At 50.4% G+C, this 23,166-nt stretch overlaps 3 protein-coding genes across 15 annotated transcripts in view; 2 read left to right on the top strand and 1 right to left on the bottom strand.

The window, feature by feature from the left end:
* The window catches only part of CAMTA1 (calmodulin binding transcription activator 1), a 288,512-nt gene that overhangs the window by 30,841 nt on the left and 234,505 nt on the right, over window positions 1–23,166 (top strand). For 8 of the 9 annotated variants that reach the window (XM_062614466.1, XM_062614457.1, XM_062614467.1 and 5 more), the window contains exon 1: window positions 21,640–21,789. The exons of the other annotated variant lie outside the window; for it this stretch is intronic. The gene's annotated coding sequence lies outside the window, so the exon portion shown is untranslated. Of the gene's footprint in view, window positions 1–21,639; window positions 21,790–23,166 lie in introns of those variants that run through there. 9 annotated transcript variants of the gene reach the window in all.
* PHF13 (PHD finger protein 13) lies at window positions 5–5,860 on the top strand. 4 transcript variants are annotated; one of them, XM_062614507.1, is made up of 6 exons: window positions 5–137; window positions 565–666; window positions 911–1,463; window positions 1,845–3,861; window positions 4,028–4,128; window positions 5,765–5,860. In XM_062614507.1, exons 1-4 carry the CDS (start codon window positions 99–101, stop codon window positions 2,069–2,071), a joined length of 921 nt encoding a protein of 306 aa, XP_062470491.1. In that variant the 5' UTR covers window positions 5–98; the 3' UTR covers window positions 2,072–3,861; window positions 4,028–4,128; window positions 5,765–5,860. The 4 variants fall into 4 exon arrangements, with proteins under 4 accessions (XP_062470491.1, XP_062470488.1, XP_062470490.1 ...); XM_062614504.1 differs by having other exon boundaries at window positions 5,063–5,860; XM_062614506.1 differs by having other exon boundaries at window positions 1,845–3,746; window positions 4,028–5,860.
* On the bottom strand, window positions 6,618–21,673 carry DNAJC11 (DnaJ heat shock protein family (Hsp40) member C11). Of its 2 annotated transcripts, none has more exons than XM_062614491.1 (16): window positions 21,517–21,673; window positions 18,524–18,653; window positions 17,703–17,776; window positions 16,441–16,542; window positions 12,561–12,689; window positions 11,814–11,936; window positions 11,544–11,617; window positions 10,718–10,907; window positions 10,292–10,377; window positions 9,760–9,876; window positions 8,864–9,019; window positions 8,517–8,586; window positions 8,350–8,407; window positions 7,611–7,753; window positions 7,068–7,197; window positions 6,618–6,858 (listed from the first exon to the last, which is right to left on the bottom strand). In XM_062614491.1, exons 1-16 carry the CDS (start codon window positions 21,586–21,588, stop codon window positions 6,833–6,835), a joined length of 1,680 nt encoding a protein of 559 aa, XP_062470475.1. In that variant the 5' UTR covers window positions 21,589–21,673; the 3' UTR covers window positions 6,618–6,832. The 2 variants fall into 2 exon arrangements, with proteins under 2 accessions (XP_062470475.1, XP_062470476.1); XM_062614492.1 differs by lacking the exon at window positions 21,517–21,673 and adding an exon at window positions 21,180–21,323.

Below are 23,166 nucleotides of genomic sequence, written 5' to 3'. Positions count from 1 at the left end.
CTTCGCCGCCTCCCGCCGGTACCGAGCGGCTCGCGGGTGTCGGCGCTGCCCGGTTGCTGCCGCCGCCCTGGCCCCGCCTCCGCCGCCCGCGCCGGGACATGGACTCCGACTCCTGCGCATCCCCGTTCGCCCCGGAGGTGAGGGGGGGCCCGGGGGAAACGGGAGGGGATGGGGGGGGGCATCTCCCGCCGCCCGCCCCGGCCACCGGTGCCCGCTCCCCTCCGCGGGGCCGGAGCCATCTTGTGCCGTCGGGGCGAGGATTGGCGGCGGGGCGGCCGTGCCCTGCCGCGGGGGGCGGCGCGGTTGAGGTCCAGCACCGGGACCGGGGGGGCTGTGTGCGGGGGGGGGGGGGGGGGGGGGGGTGCGGGGTTTATGGGGGGGTGATGGGGGTGTTGTTGTCGGTACCGGCGCTGCCCGGCCCCGCCGCTCGCCGCGGGGTGTGGGGGTTGGGCGGCGCGGGGAGCGGCGGCGGGCGGGGCTCGGTGCGGGAGCGGCGGCGCGGGGCCGGGCTCGACGGGAGGAGGCGCCGCCGCTGACCCCCCCCCCCCTCCCCGGCTCCCGCAGGACTTCTCCCCCGCCGCCCGGCGGCGCCGAACCGTGGAGGACTTCAACAAGTTCTGCACCTTCGTCCTGGCCTACGCCGGGTACATCCCGTACCCGCAGGAGGTGAGCGGGCACCGCGGGGCTTCGCCACGAACCCCGGGGGCATCGCGCCCCCGCCCGTCCCTGAAACAAAAGGGAGCTGCGGGGGGGAGGGACTGGGGGGGGGGGAGGTTGGAGCCGGGATCGCTGCAGGCGATCGCTGCCCGGCTGGGGATGCCCGGGAGCTCGCACTGGGCCATGCGCCCCAGGGGATGGGCGCAGCGAGCGATCGGCGCCGAGTTAATGCTTTTATCCGGGCCTCGGGCAGGAAACGCCGCTGCGGAACAGCCCCAGCCCCCCCAACAGCACCGGAGGGACGATTGACAGCGATAGCTGGGATCCCCGGTTCAATGACATCCCCTCCTCCGTGTCCCTGCCCGCGAAGAGCAGGAAGAACTTCAGTCAGCTGAAGCGAGCGAAACCCTACGGTTCCCTGTTCCAGCGGGCAAAACCCAGCAACTTCCTGCCCGAGCGAAAGCAAATCGATAAGATCAGGAAGAAGAAGAAGCTGAAGAGGAGGGAAACGGAGGTGTCTGCAGAGGAGGACTACGAGGAGAAGCTGCTGGAGCTGGAGGCAGAGGACTCTTATGTAGAGACGCCGATGAGCCCCTCGTCCGAGGGCGATGCGCCGTCGGCGGCCGAGCACTGCTCGGTGTGGGACTCTGACACCCCCTCCAGCGGGTCCTGCCCCGCCGGCGCGCCCGAGCCGGCCGTGCAGATCCAGAGCGTGGGCAAGCGCACGGTCATCCGGCAGGGCAAGCAGGTGGTGTTCCGGGACGAGGACGGCACCGGTGACGACGAGGACATCATGGTGGATTCGGGTAGGTGGCCTGGCTGCGCAGAGGGGCAGTTGGTGGTGGTGCTGCCGCTCCCTTTGGTACTTCCCTGTAAGGTGAGGATGGTGCTGAGGCACAGAGTAAAGTGGCAAGTGGGGCTTTGGGGGAGAGGAGGGGCTGCTTGGCTGCTTTTGTAATGAACTAAGTGAAAAGCTGCAGCTTTGTAGAAGCAGCTGCTTCTCCCCTCCTGGGTTACAGCCTCCTTTGTATGCTGAGAGTCTCTTCCTGTGCAAGAGACCTGGAAACAATGAGCAAAGGGCCTGTCTTTGAAGCCCAGGTACTTGATTTAGGGTAAATTTGGGTAAAAGGAGAGTGAATCCCCTGTGTGGGCGATGCAGGGGTGCTAAAAATGCTGTTTCTCTGCAGATGACGACTCGTGGGACCTGGTCACTTGCTTCTGCATGAAGCCCTTCGCGGGGCGGCCGATGATCGAGTGTAACGAGTGCCACACCTGGATCCACCTCTCCTGCGCCAAAATCCGCAAGTCCAACGTCCCCGAGGTCTACATTTGCCAGAAGTGCCGGGACTCCAAGTTTGACATTCGCCGTTCCAACCGCTCCCGGACGGGCTCGCGCCGGCGCTTTCTGGACTAAGGGGGTTTGGATGGTGCCGGGGCCGGGGTGGGGGGGCTCCCCCGAACTGCTGCTGCTCAGGCTGAGGGGCCGCCCGCCGGCCCGCGGTGACCGGGATGAGGAGAGGCCGAGTGGTCACAACTGCTGCTAGATACGGATTAGCTCAAGGACAGACCAAGCGGGGGTTTGCCCGCTTACAACCATGGATTGGGTGATGGGGGAATGTATGATCCCTTTGCCACGTACGTTTTCTCATCCCATCGGGAGACTGCAAACCTCCTCTGTGCTCTCCAAAGAGAGGGGGAAGAGGAGGGAGTCTGTGTGAAGAGTCTGAAAAGTAAATGGCCATGTGTTTTAATTTCAGTGTAATATTATCCCTGCCCGTTTGTCTGTACGTATCAGTCTCAGATATTCTAAGGCTCTGTAGGGGTGTTGATGTGTCCCAATCTGCTGCCTCCTCCCCAGGCTCAGAGGGGAGTTCTGGGATTTGGCATCATCCGAGTGAGAATGGGACTTTGTCCTGCACCGGGGGCCGACAAGTTGTAAGGAAGAGAGCAGCCCTGTTCCATTTGGGGTCAGCAGCATCCGGTTCCTCCCTAGAAGGTCTCTTCTGATGGTGCTTTCTCATGACTTTGTTTTGCATGATCAGCCTGATGTAAGGGGGAGGCTGTTTCCTCCGTTCCCTGGCCCTTTGTTAAACTCTTAAGGTGCTGTTTTAGGGCAACGATGACTCTCCTCTTCCTCAGCCCAGAATTCAAACATGGACTGCAAAAGGGGCTGTAGTAAACCTAGAACCTGGCAGGTCTGCTCTGGGACTCGATCCTTTCCATCCGAGTACTGCAGCTGAGCTGACTTTTGTTTTCACGTGTTTTGGAGACTGGATTTGTAATCAAAACCCCTCAAATCTTTAACCTATCGGTTGCAAACGATGCAGATAAAAGCAGACGCGGCCCTGCAGGTAGCAAGGTGAAGTGCAATGAAGATCCAGCCGGTGTGGGGGAGTCCAGGAGAGTGCTGAGGCCCTTGACAGGACTTCCTGGGGATTCCCAAGGGAATCCTGTCGTGGAATGTGATGGGAGTCAGGCCTGTACATGAGGCCAAGATGGCAGCGCCGTTCCTCTATGACCAGCAGTGTGTATTGAGCAGGGGTCTCGCCAGCACAGAGCCAGGTTCCCTCCTCTGATGCCTGCCACAGAGCTGTGGGCAGAGCAGCACCGCAGTGCCCTGGGGCCATGCCGTATGGGGTGCCAAAGGTCTGACAGCCTGGGGCAGAACAGGAACTGCACCATGCCCAGCTGCTTCTGACCTGCTTCTACGTCCAAACTCTGTTCCACCAAGCTGCACCGACTGCCTCTGGGTTCTGAAACCAGCTCCTGTGAGACCTTATGACCGTGGTGTGGTGTCCTTGAGAAGCTGCACGGAACCACTGAGGAGTTTGCCAAAGACTTGCCCCCGACTGCTCTTTCCAGCCCGCAAAATAACCAAAGTTCTCAAATGCTGCGGTTTCACTCTGCCAACAGAAAGGCTTCGGGCGATGCCGGTCGCGAGCTGCACGAGGGTCAGACCTGCTCTGAAAGTTGCCATCCCTGTGTTTACAGCGTGTCTGCAGCTCAGCCGGACCTCGGCGGAACGGGTTCCTGGAGCTCTGACAGGAGAAGTGGCGAACTGCCCAGAGAACTGGCTCTTTTCCCCTGAGGTTCGATACTAATCAATGTGACTGACTCTTGTTCTGTTACCTTTCCAGATTTATCCCCTTGGATGGTGTCTGACAAGTCCAGCACGTTACAATATCAGCAGAGAGAAACAAACAAGTAACATCTCCATTCTTTTAGTTGATCGCTTTCAGCCATGTATAATTATAGTTTAATTCAGAACTTTATTTTTTCATTAAAACTGTTTTAATGAACCATGTTTTTTTTTTTTCCCCTCTTAACTGTGAAACAAGTGAACAATGATTCTGTTTTATTCCAAACTCAGGACTCTGCTGTTATGATTTACCGGTGCGTGGAGCAGTTGTGCCGGGTGGCTGCAGGACGTGATGCCTCCAGCGCTCCTCCCTGAGCGGTACACAGAGCCAGGTAGGGATGGGAAGTGCTGCAGACACCTCTCATGTACTGATGGGTGTCCCCACCCCTCCTTGCACAGGCTCTGTTACAAGGTAGATTGTGGGAGCGACAGCCCCCGGTCCTGCTGTGGGGTTGGCACTGAGGCCCCCAACCCACCCAAGGGGTACCGGTGCCACCTCAGCTCATGTACATGCTCAGCCAGCCATGCTCAGAGCAGCAGCCTTAGACCATGGCAAGGGTAAAAGATGGCTCGACCCTTTAGACATGGCACTGGATCATAGTAGAAGCCAATCTCTGGTTGGTTATAGCTTCTATTTTCATTCCAGCTGTAATTTTGGGCTAAACAGAGGCCCCAGAGGAGCTGCAGCTGTAAAATGGCAGCTTCTCAGAGAGCAGAAATGGTGGTAGTGAAAGCAGTGGTTGCTGTTCTTAGAGTCGCTTTCAAACTGTGCACTGGTAGGAAATGAGGGGAGGAGGAGGTAGCCGGAGTGTGTTCAGCAGGAGAGACCAACCCCAGACCTGGCACCGAGGAGGAGATGGGCAGGATGGGGCACAGACTCCACGCATTAGCACAGCTCAGCGGCGCTCGACGGCTACAAACACTGTGAGGAGGGCTTGAAGTGCTGCAGAAAACCTGCTGCAGCAGCTTCACGGGTGGGGAACGGCACTCATGGTACCTGAACGGAGGGGAAAAGCAAGAGCTGAATCCTTGGGGGTGATCTGGCAGGACAAAACAAGCTACATCTCATCATGTTCAGCAGGGCACGGGGGAAGGCTCCTGTTGGTATTGTGAGGGATTTTACTTTAACAAGAGCTGTAAATTCAGGTGTTCAAAGTACAAAGTTAAGGTTCATCTGTCACTTGCACAGAGGCTCTGGCTGAAAAGATGAGCATGTGTTCCCTGCCCCTTGTTCAGGTACCTGAAGCAGTTCTGGCTCTGTTACAGACGGATGTGCCACCTCCCTTTCTATGGCATCCTGCAGTTTGTGCTTCTCTATTACAGGACATAATGGCTGGAGCAGGAACAACGTGCTCTGCCCCTCAGAAATGTTAATTTTCAAGTGTAGAAACACCATGGGGCATCTCAAGTACCAAAGCAGCTTTCAGAATCACAATGCTGGCTCTCTACATTTTAATGCAGACTCTGCAAGCAGACACTTGTAACAGCAGAAACTACCTCAGGAAGCTGTCAGAAACAGGGACAATTGTTTTATTGTGCAAACCTTTTTCATGAGAACCCTCCCCACTGTCCTTGCTGTGATAGACACAGGGCCAGGCTGAGATTCCTCTTTGTAATTAGCAGTAAATGTGTTGTTGCTATTTTGCACTTGCTTACACAAAACACAACTCTCAGTCCTCCTCCTGGGAGTACTGTGCCATGTCCTAGTCACTACAGGCTGGCTCTTACTCTTGGCCACAGACTTCATGCAGTGACAGGACATGAAAGAGGAATTTCTCATTCCAGTTCAGCTGTTGCACATGCAAGCCATCAGAGAGGTCCATCAGCAGGACGTGACAAGGGTGCTACAGAACTCACAACCCTCACCTCTCAGGACTTGGTTTTCAAGAGCATCCTCCAGATGCAAAGGGAATGTGGGCTACTTTTCAGCTGAGTATAATTTATTGCACATTTTACATTTGATTTCAGATGAACAGAACACTGGTGGCAAGCAAAATAAAGTCCTGCACCAGGAGCTGGTCACAACTGAAGAGTTTTGTTCTTAATAAAAACACCTGAACACCCCTTTGTTGTATGAACTTGTTCTTAGAGAGGGGAGCATCTCTTTCAGACTGGCTCAAGCCAGATTGCCCAGAGCAAATTCTCCTGTCACACTGAGTTGAACAAAGGGAACCACAGCTGCACCGAAGCAGGGGCCAGGTATGTGTCAGGGAATGATCTCTGGCAGTAACTGTCAGAGCCACGCTGCACTGCCCAGACAGTAGTAGTGTAAACTACATTCCTCTTTTCCCTAGAAATAAATTAGATGGGAAGAGACAGTTGCAGCACCAGAATCAAATTAAATGAATTGCTGTCCTTCTTCCCACTTGCATTCCTCTACTGAAAACCCTGATAGTGCGTGATTCTAGGTGGCAGAAGAATTAATAAGGCTATTCCAGCCTGTGTCCTTGTCTGGAATAGCAGTGTGAAATGAGCAGCTGAAGAGCTCCTCTTTACTACAAAAGGCAAAGAACTTGATTCCAAACATACTTGTTCTTAACAAGAACACCTCAAATGCAGATTTGAGACGGCACATGATCTCTGTCCTCTTCCCAACAAAAGGATTTACACAAAGGAATTCCAGGTGGTGGCCAGAGAACTTAACTCCCCCTCAGGAGCAGAAAAAGGCGTTACCTACCCCAGGAAGTATGTGGAGAACAGGTCGTCTTCCCTGCTCCCTGCAAGGAGATAGGCCGTGGCCAGATGGCAGCAGGAGGGGTGGCTGCAGGACGGGTGGTGCTCGGTGCCCACTCGCGCACCCTCAGCACAAAGCACTGCGCAGTCAGAGCCACGTTGCTTTATTGGTTACTGAGCCACAATTCAGAGCAGTATTGCCGTGGAGCCACCTGGAGAAGCAGGTTCTCAGAACTGGTAGGACACCACCTGCTATATGGGTAGTTAAAAATAAGAATGTCTCTGTTCAAACTTGCGGTGTCCAGGGGGAGGTTGTGGTTTCCATTGACCCAGGTACCGTTATGGACACACGCTGGCACCGGATTAACCATCAGCATCGATTCTGTGAGCTGTTGGGTGAGAACAACACATGGATACACCCCTTCTGGTGGACGGGACACCCCAGCTTGAACCCACCACCAGCCACAGACAGAGTAAAGAGAGGTGTGTGCCCTTTAGCCAGTAACTGAACCCCAGTTCTGTGCGCTTCACCACACAGAGCTGAAGCAATCCTCTACTGATTGCCAAAGGAAGAAGCAGAGCAGTGCTTGCTACTTACATTGCTTTGGTATCCTAAGGGCCTCGCTGTCAGCTGCCATCACTTGGTGCAGAACTCCTCGGAACTGATAAAGCACTTTCAAACTCTTCTCCTCACCCACACAGGGGTCGTAGAAACCTGGCAGCCCAGCCTTGAACCAGAGAAGGACACAGTGAGCATCAGGGAATGGACTTCCACAGCTCTTCAGCTGAACAAAGTCATTTATTAATTCCGGAATGAGGCATCATTAAAAAAGCAGCTTGTTGCCAATGAGGTAAACTAAATGCAGACAGGAGCGAATCAGGGGGGTTGTTACAGCCCAGAGTCTGCAACACACAGTCTCACATTGAAAATAGAGATGCTGTTTCTTTGGCACTGGAAATGCCCAGAGAAACAGAAGCTCCTGGAGGTTCATAACACTTGGTATGTCAATGGCTTCTGTAAGCTGGTCTAGGCTTCAGCACATGGGAGAAATCCCCTAGCAGCACAGCCTTTGGTTCAATGGGAATGCTGAGTCGCACACCCAAGCCCCCGAGCCTGGCCTTTGACAGAACAGCCTTGTACCTTGGATGCCTCTGTGAGGATGAGTTTAGAGTCTTTCACCAAGCACTGCAGGGGCACTGTCACATCTATTACTTTCACCTTCTCATTCTTCCTGCTGTTGTCATTCACAAACTTCCCGTACCAGGCGTTCACCACAATCAAACCTGGAGTCACATGAAATCACAGATGTGGTGAGCGGCTTCCCACTGCCCACGAGGCAGACCCCCCATGAAAAGAACACCCCAGCATTTCCTCTTGCTTTCAATGCTATCTGAATCCTCCTTGCCTGGACCCCTGCTTCTCAAGAGAGAAGAACATTTCTACTTGGGTGTTCGTTAGCAATCAGCACTAGGACAGAATGACACGACTTCAGTGCCACATTGATGTGACAATACAAAGGGATGTCAGTTCACTTTAGAACATCTTCTTGGAAACTGTTAGCAAACTGAACTTCAGATTATCACTCTTGCACATTTATACACACACACTCCTCTTGTGGTGAGGTGAATCCAGACTGTTGTCTTCAGTCTGTTGGATCTACCTCACAGCATGGCCCAAGGTAAGATTCAGTGGATCCCTACTAAACTCAGGCACCATAAGCCGAATCCTAGTGGAACTACATGTGCAACAGCAATTATGCTGTGCTTCATTAGGAGTGGAAATGAAACCTTGCATTTGTCCCTCTCAACCACCCAGCCTTTGCACTGCTCCTTCCTCTCTCCACATTTACGGCACAAGAAAATGGTGGTGTAATCTTTACCCATTCTGGCTTCCTCTGCTTCAATTATCCTCCGGACAGACTCTTGCATTAACCGGACCTGTCCCGAGAGCAAATACAGGCAGTGTCAGACAGTGTCCAAAAGAGAAAAGCCAGGAGAGAAAACAGCTTCCTTGAACCAAGGAGACTTAGTTCTGAGAACCACTTACTGCAGCTTCAGCCTCCTGCTTCTTCTGAAGGATGTCGCTGGCTGTACTCTCCCGTTGCTTCTCCAGCTCCCTGCCGCAAGGAAGTCAACACACATCAGGTCTAGGTAGTGGATGGGATGCAGCCAGAGTGGCAAATTTCTGCTAACCCACCCCAATCACAACTGACCCACAAGCTCAGGTTTAAGGTTCTTCCCCACCATTCAAGGTAATGCTGAAGGCTGCTCTGCTTCCAGAGCTCAGGAGTACCGATGACTCGTAAACCAGTGCCTCAGCTGGATATCCCAACCTTGGCATCCAGAAGCACTCGAATGGGACTTTCCAGCTCTAAATTTAAAACACACACTCACCTCTCCTTCTGTGCCCTGAGGTAGGGTCTGATGACCAGCCTATGCATGGCGAAGTAGACAACTAGAGGTCCCACGGTGGCATAGAAGACAGCGCTGGGAAGCAGCTGATCTGTCAGGTGGACAGGGAAGAAGTAGGTCTGGCTAGCCCTGTTCAATCTGCAACAAAAGGGAACAGTGGCAGGTGAGAGGAAATGCAGTGTTTAATATGCTTGATTAAGTATACTTAGTGCAGTGTACGCTGCTGAACAACTGCTGAACTGAAGGAGTGATGACTGATGAGATCAAAAAGGTGAAAATCTGATAAGCTGAAACAAAGCGATGGTAAGATGGACAGCTGTTCTTACACCACCACTTACACAGAAAACACCGGTTTTCATGGGCTGGACTGAGCCCGTTTCAGAGCAGTTTCAGCATCCTGGCGCGCCCTCTGTGGGCACTAATTAAAAGTGCACCCAGAACAGAAACCCCCCCGAGTTCTGCCCCACTTTCTGAGCTGCATCATGTTAAGAGCATAATCATCTGTGAGTTAACAGTAAGTCACTAATTCAGGTATATACTGTGTACAGTATTATAAAACAGGAATGAAATTAAATCCACTTCTACTAATAACATCTTCCACCCACTTACCATAGCACTCCTTTAAGCTGTACATACTCTAAGCTGTGTTTTCAGAGTATTTTGACGTCCCCACACCCTCCCTGGTCCTGCAAGAGGCAGCTCAAGCTTACAGTAATGCCAGCAAAGGGCACACATTGCTTCTAATGGGCACTACTGTTATTAGAGGGCACCTGCAACCTGTCAGTGATTCATTCTAAGATCGGGACAATCCCACCTGAATGCCAGAAACAGAATAATGCAGGTTATGGTCAGCCTCAGAGCTGTAAACCTGAACTGACTTGATTTTCAAAGACACTCCCTGGGGAACACCAACACTGACGGTGGCTCCTAAAATGCTGTGTCTGGAAATCTTCCTCTCTGCTCCATACTCCACTATGGTCCCGAAGAAACCCGCCCTAGAAGGAGAGAACCAAAGCCATGTAAGACAGGGAAGACTCTTGAATTGCTCTTTGCTGAATCCTGTAATTCCCCAACAAGTAAAACATGGAAATACATCTGTGTGCAGCACATGTTGGCTACTGGAAGATTCAGTGTGTACCTAGCAAGACGAGACCAGTCTTTTTAGCTTGTACAGTAGTACACACAGTACGAGACCTGGGTTTCTTACTGGTGATGATACAGAGATATCATACACATGTTTATCTGAAAAGGCACACAGAGCAAAGCCTTCAAGTCATTCACTTCAGTGTTTACCAGATTTGATTAATGAAAAGCAGATTCCCAAAGACCAAAGAAGCTGGAGGCTCACAACAGCAGGAGAGGACAGATCCTTCAGCCATGAGCAATGTGAATTTCTTCTTCTGCACTTACTTGACAGAACCTTTCACTCGTGTTTGATCCTCATCCTGAAACTTATGCTGATAACTGACCATCACGAAAGAGTGGGGGATTCCCAGCTGAAATACAAGAGGCACAAACGTATGAAAATGTACCCTCATGAATGCTCCCCACGTTTCCTTTCTCACCCTTTCAGTGGCACAGAAACCTAACGAAGTGTTGCCACTTACAGGTCACAGCCTGCAATCTCTGCAGCCTGTGTTGTGTATCCTAGCCCTAACCTGAGTTGATCTGCATTAGATATGACAATGTTGGGTGCAAAGTGTCATGCAGCTGGTTCCCTACCTCACATGTTCATACCAAATGGTACCAACTGCTTGTTTATCCACAGACAGGACAGCAGAGGCACTTCTCTCCCAGGGTGGCATCGCCATCCCTGGTGTACACCAAGAGGCCCACCTGTAATGCCATAGTGAAATGACTGGTTTTTGTGTCCCGCACTACGCTGGTGTTCATGGCTGACTGGATGCCCCATCGCCACTGCAAGTACCCCATCGTGTTCTTGTCGAGGTTGCGGGCCAGGACCGTGGTGAGGCCTGGGCGGATCCCACGGGATGAGAACTGCAGCGCACAGTTTGTAGTGATGAAACTAGGAGACACAAGGAGAGCCTCGTCAGCCATGAAACACAGGGTGGCCTCCAATCCCTTCCTGCCCAGGAGCCTGGCTGAACATGCAGACGCTACCCTGCATAGAGCATGATGCCCGAGGGCTTCAGGAACAACTCAAAACTGACCACAGCACAGCCCAGAGGAGCAGGCTCAGGCCCTGGTTTATTGGTCTGTAAACAGACACCACAGTAGTGGCAAATTTGGCATTATTTCCCTAAAATCTGACATATCACCTCCTCTTTTGCTGTCAGGAACTCCATCCCACACATGGAAGCCCCAGAAGAGCTCCCCGTTTTTTGTTCTGCCCCCAGAGCAAACCTCTGTTGCTCTCACTGTGAGAACATGGCTCATGATCACAGATCATCACAATTTCAAATACAAATCAAAGGATGTGGAACACAGACTTTCCTTAAACTGTAAGTAAGAAAAGGGAGGACACCAACACAAAAAGAACACAAACATTCTGATCATCACTAAAGAGCAACCTGAAATCTAAAGAAGAAATACCTTTTTTGTAGGATAGAAAACAAATCCAGAATTAACATGGTAGGGAATTCAATCCGTTTAGCTCCTTAGTGTGCAATATTAAGCATGAGACCATTTTCCTAATATTTACCATTTTGGTGTAAGATTACGGAATATCTTCAGACCGAAGAGAGGTCCCTGAAGGTCTCCTGCTCCAAACTCCAACTGTTGAAACGCACAAGGCCAAATTGTTAGAAGAAAACATCTTTTACAACAGTGACAAAGTACTTCACAGGCTTCTGAGTAACCAGAGCTAAAGTCCCTTAAAGAAAATCAACACCAATCCAAGTGGCCTGAAATAGATTGGATGTAAATACGTTTAACAAGGGAGTACTCTATGTGGACCAAGGAGTACTCTTACCTCTCCCCATCCTTTGGCAGATGTCACTCGTCTCAGAGCAAGATTAATCGATCCACCTCCATTCCCATTCTGGGTGGAAAGGTTACCAGACAGTATTGCTGTGTCCGTGGCAGTCAGTGGTGCCTGAAAAGATGAATGTGTTGTCACCAATCACTCTGAGCCCGATTCACACACTTACTGCATGTTCTGCAAGGATGTAATCATGACTGCAGAGAGTGCAAGTACAGGGACAGGTAACATTCCAGCTGACTCCTTCTCATTCACTAACCCCAAGTGTTTGAACCAGATGTGGCCACACTTGCTCTGAATTTTGTAGTCAAAGATCAAGCATGGCAAAACCCAAGATAATTCTTACAGTATGAGACATCTTCAATGTACCTCCTTGAAGCCCTGACCCTGAGCTGCAAACTCTCTAATCTCATCAGCTGACTAAACTTCTTCAGCTCTCTGGAACATAGGAAACTCTCCCCCTCTTTTGCTTACCCACACCCTAAGGGCTGGGTGCCATCCAGTCTCATACACTAAATACTCCACATTCAGTGAGAACCAGAGAAGTGTTTTCAGTCCTTACAGAGCCTTGCTGCAGGCAAGACCCTCACAGCCAACACATTCCCTGCTGGAACCTTCCTTTTCCCATCCCTGTTGGGGATCGTGCCCTTCCACACACCAAGATGAGAACCCCCTGTGTCATCCTCTGTGACCTCCTTAGCCTGGCCCTACTCTCCCTGCAGCAGCAGCTCCCCTCACCTCGATGGACTGGGATATGTGCATTTTGTTTATCTCAATCTGGGGAAAGCTGCTCCCAGGCACATCCTCGTATTCTTCCTCGTAGCGGTCAAAGAGGTCGGTGGCATCTATTCCAACACTAATTGTTCCCTAAGGAATGACGAGAGAAACAAGTACTTGGCATTAACAAACACCCAACACAGGCCAAACCAGCCTTGGTTATGAGTAAATTTTTTGTTGTTTTTTCTTGTTCTGCACTTTTTCCACTCTAAAATGCATTTCTGCCATAAACAGGACAAACAAAATGAACAATTACAATACCCTAAACCAGCAACATAAATCACGAAATAAACTGGATAGAAGACAGTTTTCCAGCAGGAATGCAGCTCATAACACTAGCAGGTAACTCTTCCACTGTGACACATGCCAGAAGTAGGTGGAACACTTACACAGCAGGTTTCTTCTTCCCCCATGACTGACTCTGCTCTGTCAGTATTTTAAAGTTGAAACAATATATTTTAGACATTAATTTTCTTCACTGGAATTTGGCCAGAAACCCTTTCAATTCCTTCTTCTTAGGAGTTACCTGACACAACTTCGTTATGAGCTGCATCATTCACTCGCAATTGTCCTTGCTAGCCAAAAATTTTCTTTTTCCTAGTTTATATCTTGCAATCAGAAGAAATGCTTCACAAAGAGAGACTTTTAGCAAGGGGTAAATATTTCCTTTCTCAGCTTATTCCTACGTAAAACTAGGCCACAGCTAAACAGTCTGGCTACCTGCTGCTGTGCTCGCTCAGACGAACTGCAAGAGCAGGTTTCTTTGAGAAGGGCACGATTAGATCCTTGTCTGGGTCATATAACTTCAAGAAGCTCTGGAAACCTTCCCTGTAGACCTATTAAACAGCATCCCAGCTCATAGAAAATGTACCAATTGCAATAAAGAAACCCCTCTGTGCACAAGCACAGAATAAACTCTGAGCGATTTGTATAAAGAAACCCAAGAGCTGTTTTACAACCCCCCCTTGCACAGAGTGCAAGCATGGATGGAATAAATTCTTACTTCAATCCCTTGCTCCCCCCACTGTAATCAAATGCTGAACCATAAATATAGGAATGAATTGCTGAGTTTGACAGGGCTCAAAACTTCCCTCTGCTTTGACTCCCAACTACTTATTTCCTGCGGAGATTCCCAACCTCTTTTCCATGTTTATTTTCTGATTTCTTGGGCAGCAAAAACTGGGTAAATGTTTTAACAAGGGGAGGTGCAATCACTTCCCAGAGGATTCTGAACAGCAGGGAGCTCCTGCCCTTTCTGCAGAAGGCCACTCTCCAGGAACCCTCTGCAAAGTCACCTTCAAGGGATCTGCTTCCCAGACGCTGCAGCTTCTTCAGTTTCAGCCCTCTCCTACGCTCTGCTGTTCCTTGAATCAAGGCCAAAACAAGAGGGAAGCAAAGGCAAAATATCAACTGTGAAGGAAGTAGCGAGTGTAGCCCTGCGCTGCAATCCAGCCCTCTGGAAAGGCATGGAGTAAAACAGCCAAAGAGAAACAAAGGTTCCAGCAGCGCTCAATGAGATTCCAGCAAATGTGCTCTAGATTGGTGGATCAAAAGCATCTAGAAACAAGTGAGCATTTATTTTAACAAAAGAGAGACTATTTCCATTTTTCCTGGATGCTTCCCAATTCAAGGAAGTGTAAAATTCAAGATCTTTGTAACAGAGGCAGAGCAGAAAGAGTTTTCCATGTGGAACACCACATTCAGAGCCTTTGTCAGTCCACAACTTTGAATACCAAGTTAAACATGTTTAAAGAAGGGATATTAAGCTGTGTAGTAAGCATGAGGAATTTGAATGGCAAAGGCAGAAAACTTGGTATTTTCAACTCAGAACAGGATACAAACAGCAGTAAAGCTTTCTCAAGAATTTTCACTAAAAGCCCCACCGAAACCATCTTACTGTGCTGTGTTTATTGGTACCACAATGCCCTTTGTAAAGATGCACCAAGGGCCACTGACATCCCCAAAATTCACTGCACCTCCTTTCTTTCAATCATATTCAAAGCTTACAGTTTCCTTTTTCACACCTACAAACATCCCTCCCAATGGAAAAAGAACACCTGAACCTATCCATGAAAGACCCACTCAGAGGAAAGGAGCATCTCCGGTCCCTCTCTGCTCCTTAGCGGGTCCTGTGTTGAGCCACCTTTGGCCGAGGGGAACGGTGGGCTCCATGCAGGCATCTCCCCTCCTGCCTGGCAGGTGAAGTCACCCTCAGAGGTCTATAGATCCCCGCAAAGGAACTGGCTCGGGCACAAGCACAGGAAAAGCAGCAGATGGTAAAGTTAAAAATATTCCCGGAGAACCAGAGCACCCCCCTATGCCACCGGATGATAGCGGGGGACCGCTGCTGCTCGCAGCCCCCCATCAGCCACCTGCTCAGCCCCTTGGGAATGAAGAAACCCTCCCCAAGGAAAGAGCAGCAGGGAAAAAGCTGTAAAGCTCTGCCTGGAAGTCAGCAGCACACAGAGAACATGCTGTGAACCAGCTCAGCAGGGCAGGAGGCTGGGGAACAGGGCTATAGAACCATCAGACTTATCTGGCATTGCCTTTTACATGCATTTGCTGTCCTGTGAACATGAAAACAGACTTTGCTGATGGGATTAAGGGGTGTGGCAGAGAAGAACAGACCCCTCCTTGCCTTTTTTCTTAGGGGGTTACCTTCGAGAAGGTGACTTAGAGAAGCTGTGCCAGACTAAGCCCTGAGGGACCTGCACTGACATTCTGCAGCAGGGAAATAACAGGGTTTAATTTCTCCTCACAGAATGCAGTTCTTCTCAAATCAAATAATGAACTTTTCAACCCTTCTGCATGTCTTTGAAAGCAAAAACAAAGCTCTAAAAGCAAACAGAAGACTCGATTCGAACCCTGCCAAATTGCCTACATCTGGTTATTGCTCAACATTCCTGGTTAAAATGCTTTATTTTGCTGGAGCTGTTTTATAGACCTGACAAAATGTTGGAAATTTAAACTAACTTGCGCTCGTGTATGAAACGATCCCAGCTGCACTACCCCATTCCACAGGAACACTGCCTGGAGAGACGTTTCCATAGGCTGCCAGTCAGCAGTTGCTGTTATCACCCAGATGGCTGGTTTTATCCCAGGACTCAGAGGCTGAGGCTTACAATGCAGCTCCATTTTTTAGTGCCACGGCAAGGCATCCGGATAAAACGTCAAACTCCTCAAGTCACAGCAAAGCACGAGGTGGAGATAATCCTGTCCCTCTCCAAGAACACCCTGTGCCCTGATCACCCTCATCTCCAGCAGGGACATTCAACCTGGAATGGAATACTCCATGAGCCTCAACATGAGCAAGCTATGCTCCAACAGGCTCTAGCTGTGGCACTGGCAAGCCCCCAGCCCTACTCAGGTTGGCTTTGCTCATGGTGCTGCAGCAGAAGGGTTCTGCTCCACAGCTGCTTTGGTACCTGCCTTGCATTTTTCATTCGTTTCTAAGCTGTGTTTGAATATCAGCCTGTGCTGCTGTGACACTCCAGCATGTCCAAGGGAAAACCTGTCAGGAACTGCAGGGAGTTTCATTTTGTCTGGAATACTTGGAAAGAAATCACAAACGTTGCAGTGTTAAGTCTGTTTTCTTGAAACTGCTGAAAGAGATATTTTGCTCACACGTCTCAACAGAAAAAAGAGCTTTCAGTAGAGGACTGCTGTTCAGAGAATCAGCTGTTTTCCCTACATTGTCCAAAGAAACTCATGTTCAAAAAAGGAAGAGTAACTCGCTAAGTGTAGCTACTTACTACAGCCCCTCACCTAGGCTCATCACACCCTGCATATCCGTAATGATTTACAGATTCACTCCTCAGACAAGGATGAAGTCTTTCCTTACCTTTGGATTAGTTCGCTGCTGCAGTCTTCTCTCTTCCCTCTCTCTCTGCAAACGCTCAAATTCTTCCCTGATTTCAGCTGGAGTTCTCTTCCTTTCCACAACCTGCTCAGAAAGAAATGAAACCCCAGAGATTACCAGAGATAGGATGTTCAGGGCATCGCCCTTCTAATGGGATGAGCCCCACTGACCTGCTGTGCTCTAACGTGTTGCCCTGCTTCTACTGTAAGCCACTCTGCAAGGACCCCAATGCTCAGAGTTTGGAAGCAAAAACTTGGGCCATATCAAATGGCAGGCACGAGAGAAACCCCCATGCTTTGAGAGAAGGGAAAGTGATCTTGTTATTTCTATTCCCTTGACAAAACAAGCCAAAAAGCTTTCAAACCACAAGTACAAGATACTGCAGCACAGCCACTGCCAACAGCTCTGTTAACTTCTCTGCTAGGTGTAGACACAAAAATGAGAATGACTGAAAGTTTCTGCCCTAAGGTAACTGATTGAGAGATTTGGGATTTTAGGCTACACTGTTTACCTTACATGGCTCAGGGAAACAAGGGATTTAAAACAGGTAAGGCTCTAGGTATGGATAGAAAGAGTATTGGATTTGCCTTTTCAGAACATGATCGAGTCTGTCACAAGCAGCTCAAAACTGTTACATTTCTTACTACTAACTGCTTACTGCTCCACATTTCTTGCTACTAACTCTGAACTTGACCTTGGTACTGACCTGACCCAGTACAACATGATTCTGCAGCCAGCAGCTTTGTGCAATCAACTACGACTGGCAGAGGGTAACAAGAGGACTTAACAGGAAAGGCACAAGTGGACAAGCTCTCTTTCAAAGCCCATAAAACCCAAATAATAATAACAAAAAATCCAACCCCAAAAAGCCCAGAAAGAAAAAGTAATTTCAAACTCAGAGGCAGCTAAGGCTGGAAAAAAAGGATTTCAGAGAAAAAAGATGAGACTCAATGGACAACAACAACACATCTATCTCAGACAAAGATGTTGCCTGTCACGGTAATATCCTATTAGGGAACTCTGAATGTCAGGCTTATTGTTCTCTTGTCAAGTGAAACCCTGAAGTATTCTTTGAAAATCCATCACGGTGTTGCAGCAGAGACAGAAATAACTGAACAAGGATGCCTGCAAACAAACAGGCATTTGTTACCATCGAGGTGTCAGTGCAGCTCGATAGAACAGAATATCAGATAAAGGTGAGTTTAGTCGATTCCACTGCCCATAAGGTGCTACATTTCTCTCACCTCCCATCCTTCCATTTCCAGTCCTCTCCTCCCATATATGTCATAGATGGCTCTGGTCTGTGGATCACTAAGCACTGCAAGTTAAAATCAGAAGAGAGGAGAGAACTCAGTGTTTGGTCTTCTCAGACCAACACTCTAGTGTTATTTGCAGTTCAAGCACAGATCCTGGAAACATGTTGCTCATCCAATTTTTACATTAAGTTCCACGTGTATTAACAGGACACACTGACTTTTACCCCAGCAAATTACTGGTTTGGGGGTTTCTTTCTTACTTCTAAAATCAGAAAGTGAAGAAAACATGGGAGACATGCAGACTGACTGAATATGCAGAGGGGGTTTTAAGGTTGTTTCCTCTGACGGAAGGGTGACGCAAGCCCTCTAAAATCAATAGCACTATTAGCAATTCCATGATAGCAGTCTCTGCAAACCCTGTGGAGGATTGACACCCACCTCTGCCTAGTCTCTGGTCTGTGATCTCCATCGTCATCCCTGTCCACTGACCCTTTCCCACCCAGTCCAAACAGGTGGGACATGCCAAACACTAACGAAGGCACTTCCATAAGCAGGTCATGCCTTGCCCAACATCAGCTACAGGGGAAGTGCACAAATGCATGTGGAGTTTGAATCTCTCAGAAAGCCATTGCTTTTGTCATGCATTGTTCCTCTGATTTCCTCTGAGAGGAAACAAAGCATCGCTAAGTGTCAGCAAATTTAATTATGACTTTGGAATATTACAGATCTTCCTCAAGAAGCATGGAGACACAGCCCTCCTGCTAAAAACCCCTGAACACAGTTTCTGCCAGCTCCAGACTTCCACTGACCTTCGTAGGCCTGGTGCACGAGGTTGAAGAGCCGCTCTGCCTGCGTCTTGAGCTCCGGGTCCCTGTGCTTGTCAGGGTGGTAGAGCATGCATAGCCGGCGGTAGGCGGCCTTCAGCTCCTCCTGGGAGGCCTGAGGAGAGCAGTGAAACTCAATTAAAGCACAACCAAAGGTACCTGAAAAAGACCATGCTCAAGATCAGCCCTAAAAGGGAAGCCCAGCAGCCCATTACACTGCTTCTACTGATGCAAAATGAGGAGTGGAATTTTGTGTCATTACATGAGGCAGTAAAACGTTCACTTATGTTCACCAGTACTGTCCACACTACTTACAGGGCAACAAATGACAGCAATAGCTCAGCAGCGCTTACCTAGGTATGAAAAGTTAAGTATAAAACCCCAAGAAACATACCTCATTTTCATTAGGCAACTACTGTCTCCTCAGTTCAATGCAGAACAAGATAAAATAAAATCATCCAGCCTCCTTCCAAAGACATGTGATGGAAATGTATTTGTGATGGCTCTTTCAGAATCAATGCAATAACCTTCCCTGGGCGCGGGGAACAAGAAACTACTTTGCTGTGCCAGGAGGCACGCACAGAGCACCGTAACTGAAACACAACAGGGACCTGCTGGCCTCCCGAAAGGAAACACCACCCCTCTGCTACAGCAGGGCGTAGAGGGACAGGAATACACCAGCGAGGAGGGGGCACCCAGAAAACACTTTTGAGAGCAGACTTTAAAGACACATATTCCATTTACTCTTAATGCTCTTCAGCAATTGAGGCTTTTACAGCTTCCACACTTTCACTGTGCAAATAAAAGGCCCCAAAGCTCCTTTCTTAAAGTAAGACCTTTTTCCCCAATCCATGGTAAGCAGAACATGGGTTTCATCATAGAAATTTGTGCACCAAAGATAGAAATCCATTTGATTTTGAGGACAGCTTAGAATAAATGTTTTCTCTGCACATTTGTGCTATTTCAAGTTAATGTTTCTAAATGATACAGCAAAATACCTGCCAAATTTGCTGGCCTCAAGACAGCAAGGATAGCTACAGATTGGCGTTTTTCTTCTTATTACCTTGTGCTTTCTCAGACATAGAATTTAAACTCGGCTGGGAAAGCAGGGGGCTGTATGGGCCTAAGACAGCCTTCTTTAATCAAATTAATGATAAATGGTTTAATGTGCTATTGATTATCTAATAGAAATGAGCAGTTTCATTTTTCATAGATGTCACGTTCAATAAAACATTAGCTTGGGCATTTCATCATCATTGAATAGCTCGGGTCACTGGTTCAATATTTCATGAGCAATAGCCTCTTAGGAACCGCTGAAGGAATCCTGACATCCTCTCAAGCTGCAGTGAAATGTGTGAGTCAGGAATAATCACGTATAAGTTACATTTTCATTACCAAAATCCACAGGCACAATTCAAAGGTGTCCCATCTGCCTACTCGGGGCCCAAATGGCTTCATTTAACACCTCAAACACGTCAGCATGGCTTTAGTGCATTGGAATCTATGGAAGATGAACCATGCCATGCACACAGAGCAGTGGCACAGCAAGGCTCAGGGTTCACTGGTATTTTAAGCTGCTGCATCACACCAGGCTGGCTCAGCACATGGAAATGTGAGCGTGCTGCATTCCACTGCTGCACGGAGTAGTACTACTGAATTTAATTAGCAAGGGGTAATTAACACAGCAGCTACTACTACTCTCAGTTGGAATCGCTCCCTTGAAGACCATTTTAGCTCGGTTTCCAGGTCCCTGCTGACCAAACCTGCCTTTTCTGGTTTGCCAAAGAACTGTCTACTTTGGTAAGTTAACTATTCAGCCTTTGCTGTTAACCTCCCAGGTAGTTGCAATCCTCGCGTGGTTCCTGCCTCTCTTTCAACCTCCATGGCTGCACACTGCAGGAGGGTGAGATACAGATGCTGCCAACCGGCTGCTGGATTTCAGTGAGTGAAACACAGAGTTTTCTAAAGACAGCTCAGTGCTCTGCATGGCATCAGGGAGTTCTGCAAACGGAGCCACTGTCGGACACTTTCCCCTTGGAAATGGGGATTTCCACAACTCCGATTACACACAGTAACAGCACTTCAGTAAAACCCTTCTGCAGCTCAAACTGATAGAACCACAGACTGGTTTGGGTTGAAGGGACCTTAAAGCTCATCCAGCTCCAACCCCTGCCACGGGCAGGGACCCCTTCCACTAGAGCAGCTTGCCCAAGCCCCTGTGTCCAACCTGGCCTTGAGCACTCCCAGGGATGGGGCAGCCACAGCTTCTCTGGGCACCCTGTGCCAGCGCCTCAGCACCCTCACAGGGAAGAGCTTCTGCCTAAGAGCTCATCTCAGTCTCTCCTCTGGCAGGTTAAAGCCATTCCCCTTGCTAACACCTAGTCTGACATGCTGGAAAAGTGAAGTCTGTTTATACACACATGCACACAGTACATATATATATATATATATATACACGTATATAGAACGCTCTTGCATTCAGTAGAATGAACTATTGATACATTGATACATATCGATACATTAATACACATACAGTACACATTTTATACATCTGGCTGACGTTTTTAGTACTGCTATTAAAACAGTAATTACCCCTAACAGCCAAACACCTCCACTACAACGCAGCTGCACGAGTTCACACCTCATTTAATCTCAGGCACACCGAGGACCCCGCATCCTCCCGCTGCTCTGCAGCTGTTTCCACTACGGGGCATTGGGAAGGCGCACACGGCACCGAGCAAACCGCAAAGACCCAGAGACAACAGCGTCCTGCACGGACCAGGCTCCCTCCGAGCCACCGGGAGCGCGGCGAGCACCAAACCGGGGCCGCCTCACGCCCGCTGCCGCCCGCCACAGGGACGCTCTGAGGACGCGGCCCGGCCTGCCCCGCGGGCACGGGGGTCACGGCCCGCGCTGCCCCGGCCCGGCCCGGCCCGGCCCGGCTCGCGGCGGTTCCCCCCCGGCAGCCCCCGCCGCACCTCCCGCCGCACGTTGAGCAGCGCGTAGTAGTCCTCGTTGTCCGGCACCTCCTCCGCCAAGGCCGCCGCCATCTTCCCGACCTCTCACCTCACGCCGCTAGCGCGGCTGGGCGTGCTCAGAGGCGGGAAAGGAGCGCTGCCGCGCCCCCCAGTGGCGCGGAGGATTGACAGAGCCCGCGCATGCGCTCGGATGCGCTGTGATATTTGCGCATGCGCGGGCTGGTCCCGCCCAGAGCGCCGTGAGGCGAGGCAGCGGCGGGCGCGGGACGCGCGGTGAGTGCTCGGTGTGGTCCGGCTCGGCTCGGCTCGGCCCGGCCCGGCCCGGCCCGGCCCGGTTGGGCCGGGATCCTCTCCGGCCGCCGGGGCTGCGGGAGCCGCGCGGGACCGGTGGGTCCGGGCCCCCGTCGGGAGCGGGGCTGTGTGCTGCGCACTGGGGTGTTTCTCGCTCCCCTCAGCGCCTCTGTCCCGGGTTGGGGGGGGTGTCTGGTGGCCTGCCTGTGTGAGCGGCCCTTTCCCGCGTTGCTGAGGTGCTGCAGGCGCTGCCCGGCACAACCCGCGTGATTCCTGAGCCTTGCTGTGTCTCGGTCCCCTGAGCAGCTCCCGGCTCTCACAGGGTGTCCCATGCAGCCTTGTCCGGTCAGATCGGGGTTGCACGAGCTACCTCAGCCCTGTGGAGCCCGCTGGCGGGGAGCAGGGCCCCCGCCTCAGGGTCAGGGCTCGTTTGGCACCCGGAGAAATGGAGCTGCTTTGGCTTTTCACCACAGAGAACGTGGCCGCAGGGTTTGTGCTCCAAGAGGACGGTCTTGGCGTTGGGCTCGCCACGAGAGGGCACTCGGCGAGTCGTGCCCGGTAGAGAAATAGAGGGAAATGCCCCGAAGTGTGGCGAGCAGACAGTTGCTCGTAGAAGGGGTTCCCGGTCTGTGCTCCAGCCCGTGCCGCCTTACAGAGCACGCTGACCGGTCTCAGTGTTAACTGGCTTTATTGCTGCCATAAGGAGTTAAAACCTTTCCTGGCTTTAAAATAAAGCTGGGGGGAGGATGTTCCCCGGTGTCTAGATGTGATGTTTGCGTAGGGGATGCTAGTGATGTTGGAGTACTGCTGTCCTAAAGGAGCAGCGGTTGAGGACCTCTCACTAGCACCAGTACACTCTGTAGAATGAAGCTGAAGCGGTATTTTCCCATCCCAACACTCAACTGATCTTTTTTGGATTTGATCTTCATGTAACTTTTGTTTGAAAACAGGAGTGGTTTAATATTTAATAAGTTGTTTTCCAATCCAAGAGTAGTTAATATGGAAGTATTGGTCATGTTACAGAAGTTCCTCTCTGCTCACAGTGAGGTGGAGGGCTGAGAACACAGAAACTGGGAAACCACCTAGAAATGGGTCTGTCTGATGGGATCCTGGTAGGATTCAGGAGCTGTGTGGCCCTCGGAGCTGTGTTATCGGATCCCTCCCCGGCTGCAGCACGCATTGCCAGCTCTGGCCACTGTTCCATGTGTGCCCCCAGGGATCCAGGGAAAACTTTTGGGAACAGTCCACAGATCTTGGCAGGGAGCTACAGGAGGGAAATACGACTTTGGGGAGCTAAATATGAGCTGTGCTTTCTAAGCATGTAGAAAGAGCTTTACATTTACCAGTGGAAATGTAATA

The sequence above is a fragment of the Pezoporus occidentalis genome, unplaced genomic scaffold (genome assembly GCF_034315485.1).
Source record: "Pezoporus occidentalis ecotype Australia unplaced genomic scaffold, CSIRO_AGI_Poc_V1 ctg176, whole genome shotgun sequence".
Classification (NCBI taxonomy): Eukaryota; Metazoa; Chordata; class Aves; order Psittaciformes; family Psittacidae; genus Pezoporus; species Pezoporus occidentalis.
Note: the sequence above shows the minus strand (reverse complement) of the source record. Positions and strands in the feature narration are given on the sequence as shown.

Excerpts from the sequence above, each read along its gene's own strand:
- PHF13 (XM_062614506.1), top strand. The coding sequence starts at position 99 with ATGGACTCCGACTCCTGCGCATCCCCGTTCGCCCCGGAG. Across the intron at positions 138-564 it reads CATCCCCGTTCGCCCCGGAG|GACTTCTCCCCCGCCGCCCG; the intron begins GTGAGGGGGGGC and ends CGGCTCCCGCAG. Across the intron at positions 667-910 it reads ACATCCCGTACCCGCAGGAG|GAAACGCCGCTGCGGAACAG; the intron begins GTGAGCGGGCAC and ends GGCCTCGGGCAG.
- DNAJC11 (XM_062614491.1), bottom strand. The coding sequence starts at position 21,588 with ATGGCGGCGGCCTTGGCGGAGGAGGTGCCGGACAACGAGGACTACTAC. Across the intron at positions 11,937-12,560 it reads ACATATCCCAGTCCATCGAG|GCACCACTGACTGCCACGGA; the intron begins GTGAGGGGAGCT and ends TCATCTTTTCAG. Across the intron at positions 11,618-11,813 it reads CTGCCAAAGGATGGGGAGAG|TTGGAGTTTGGAGCAGGAGA; the intron begins GTAAGAGTACTC and ends GCGTTTCAACAG.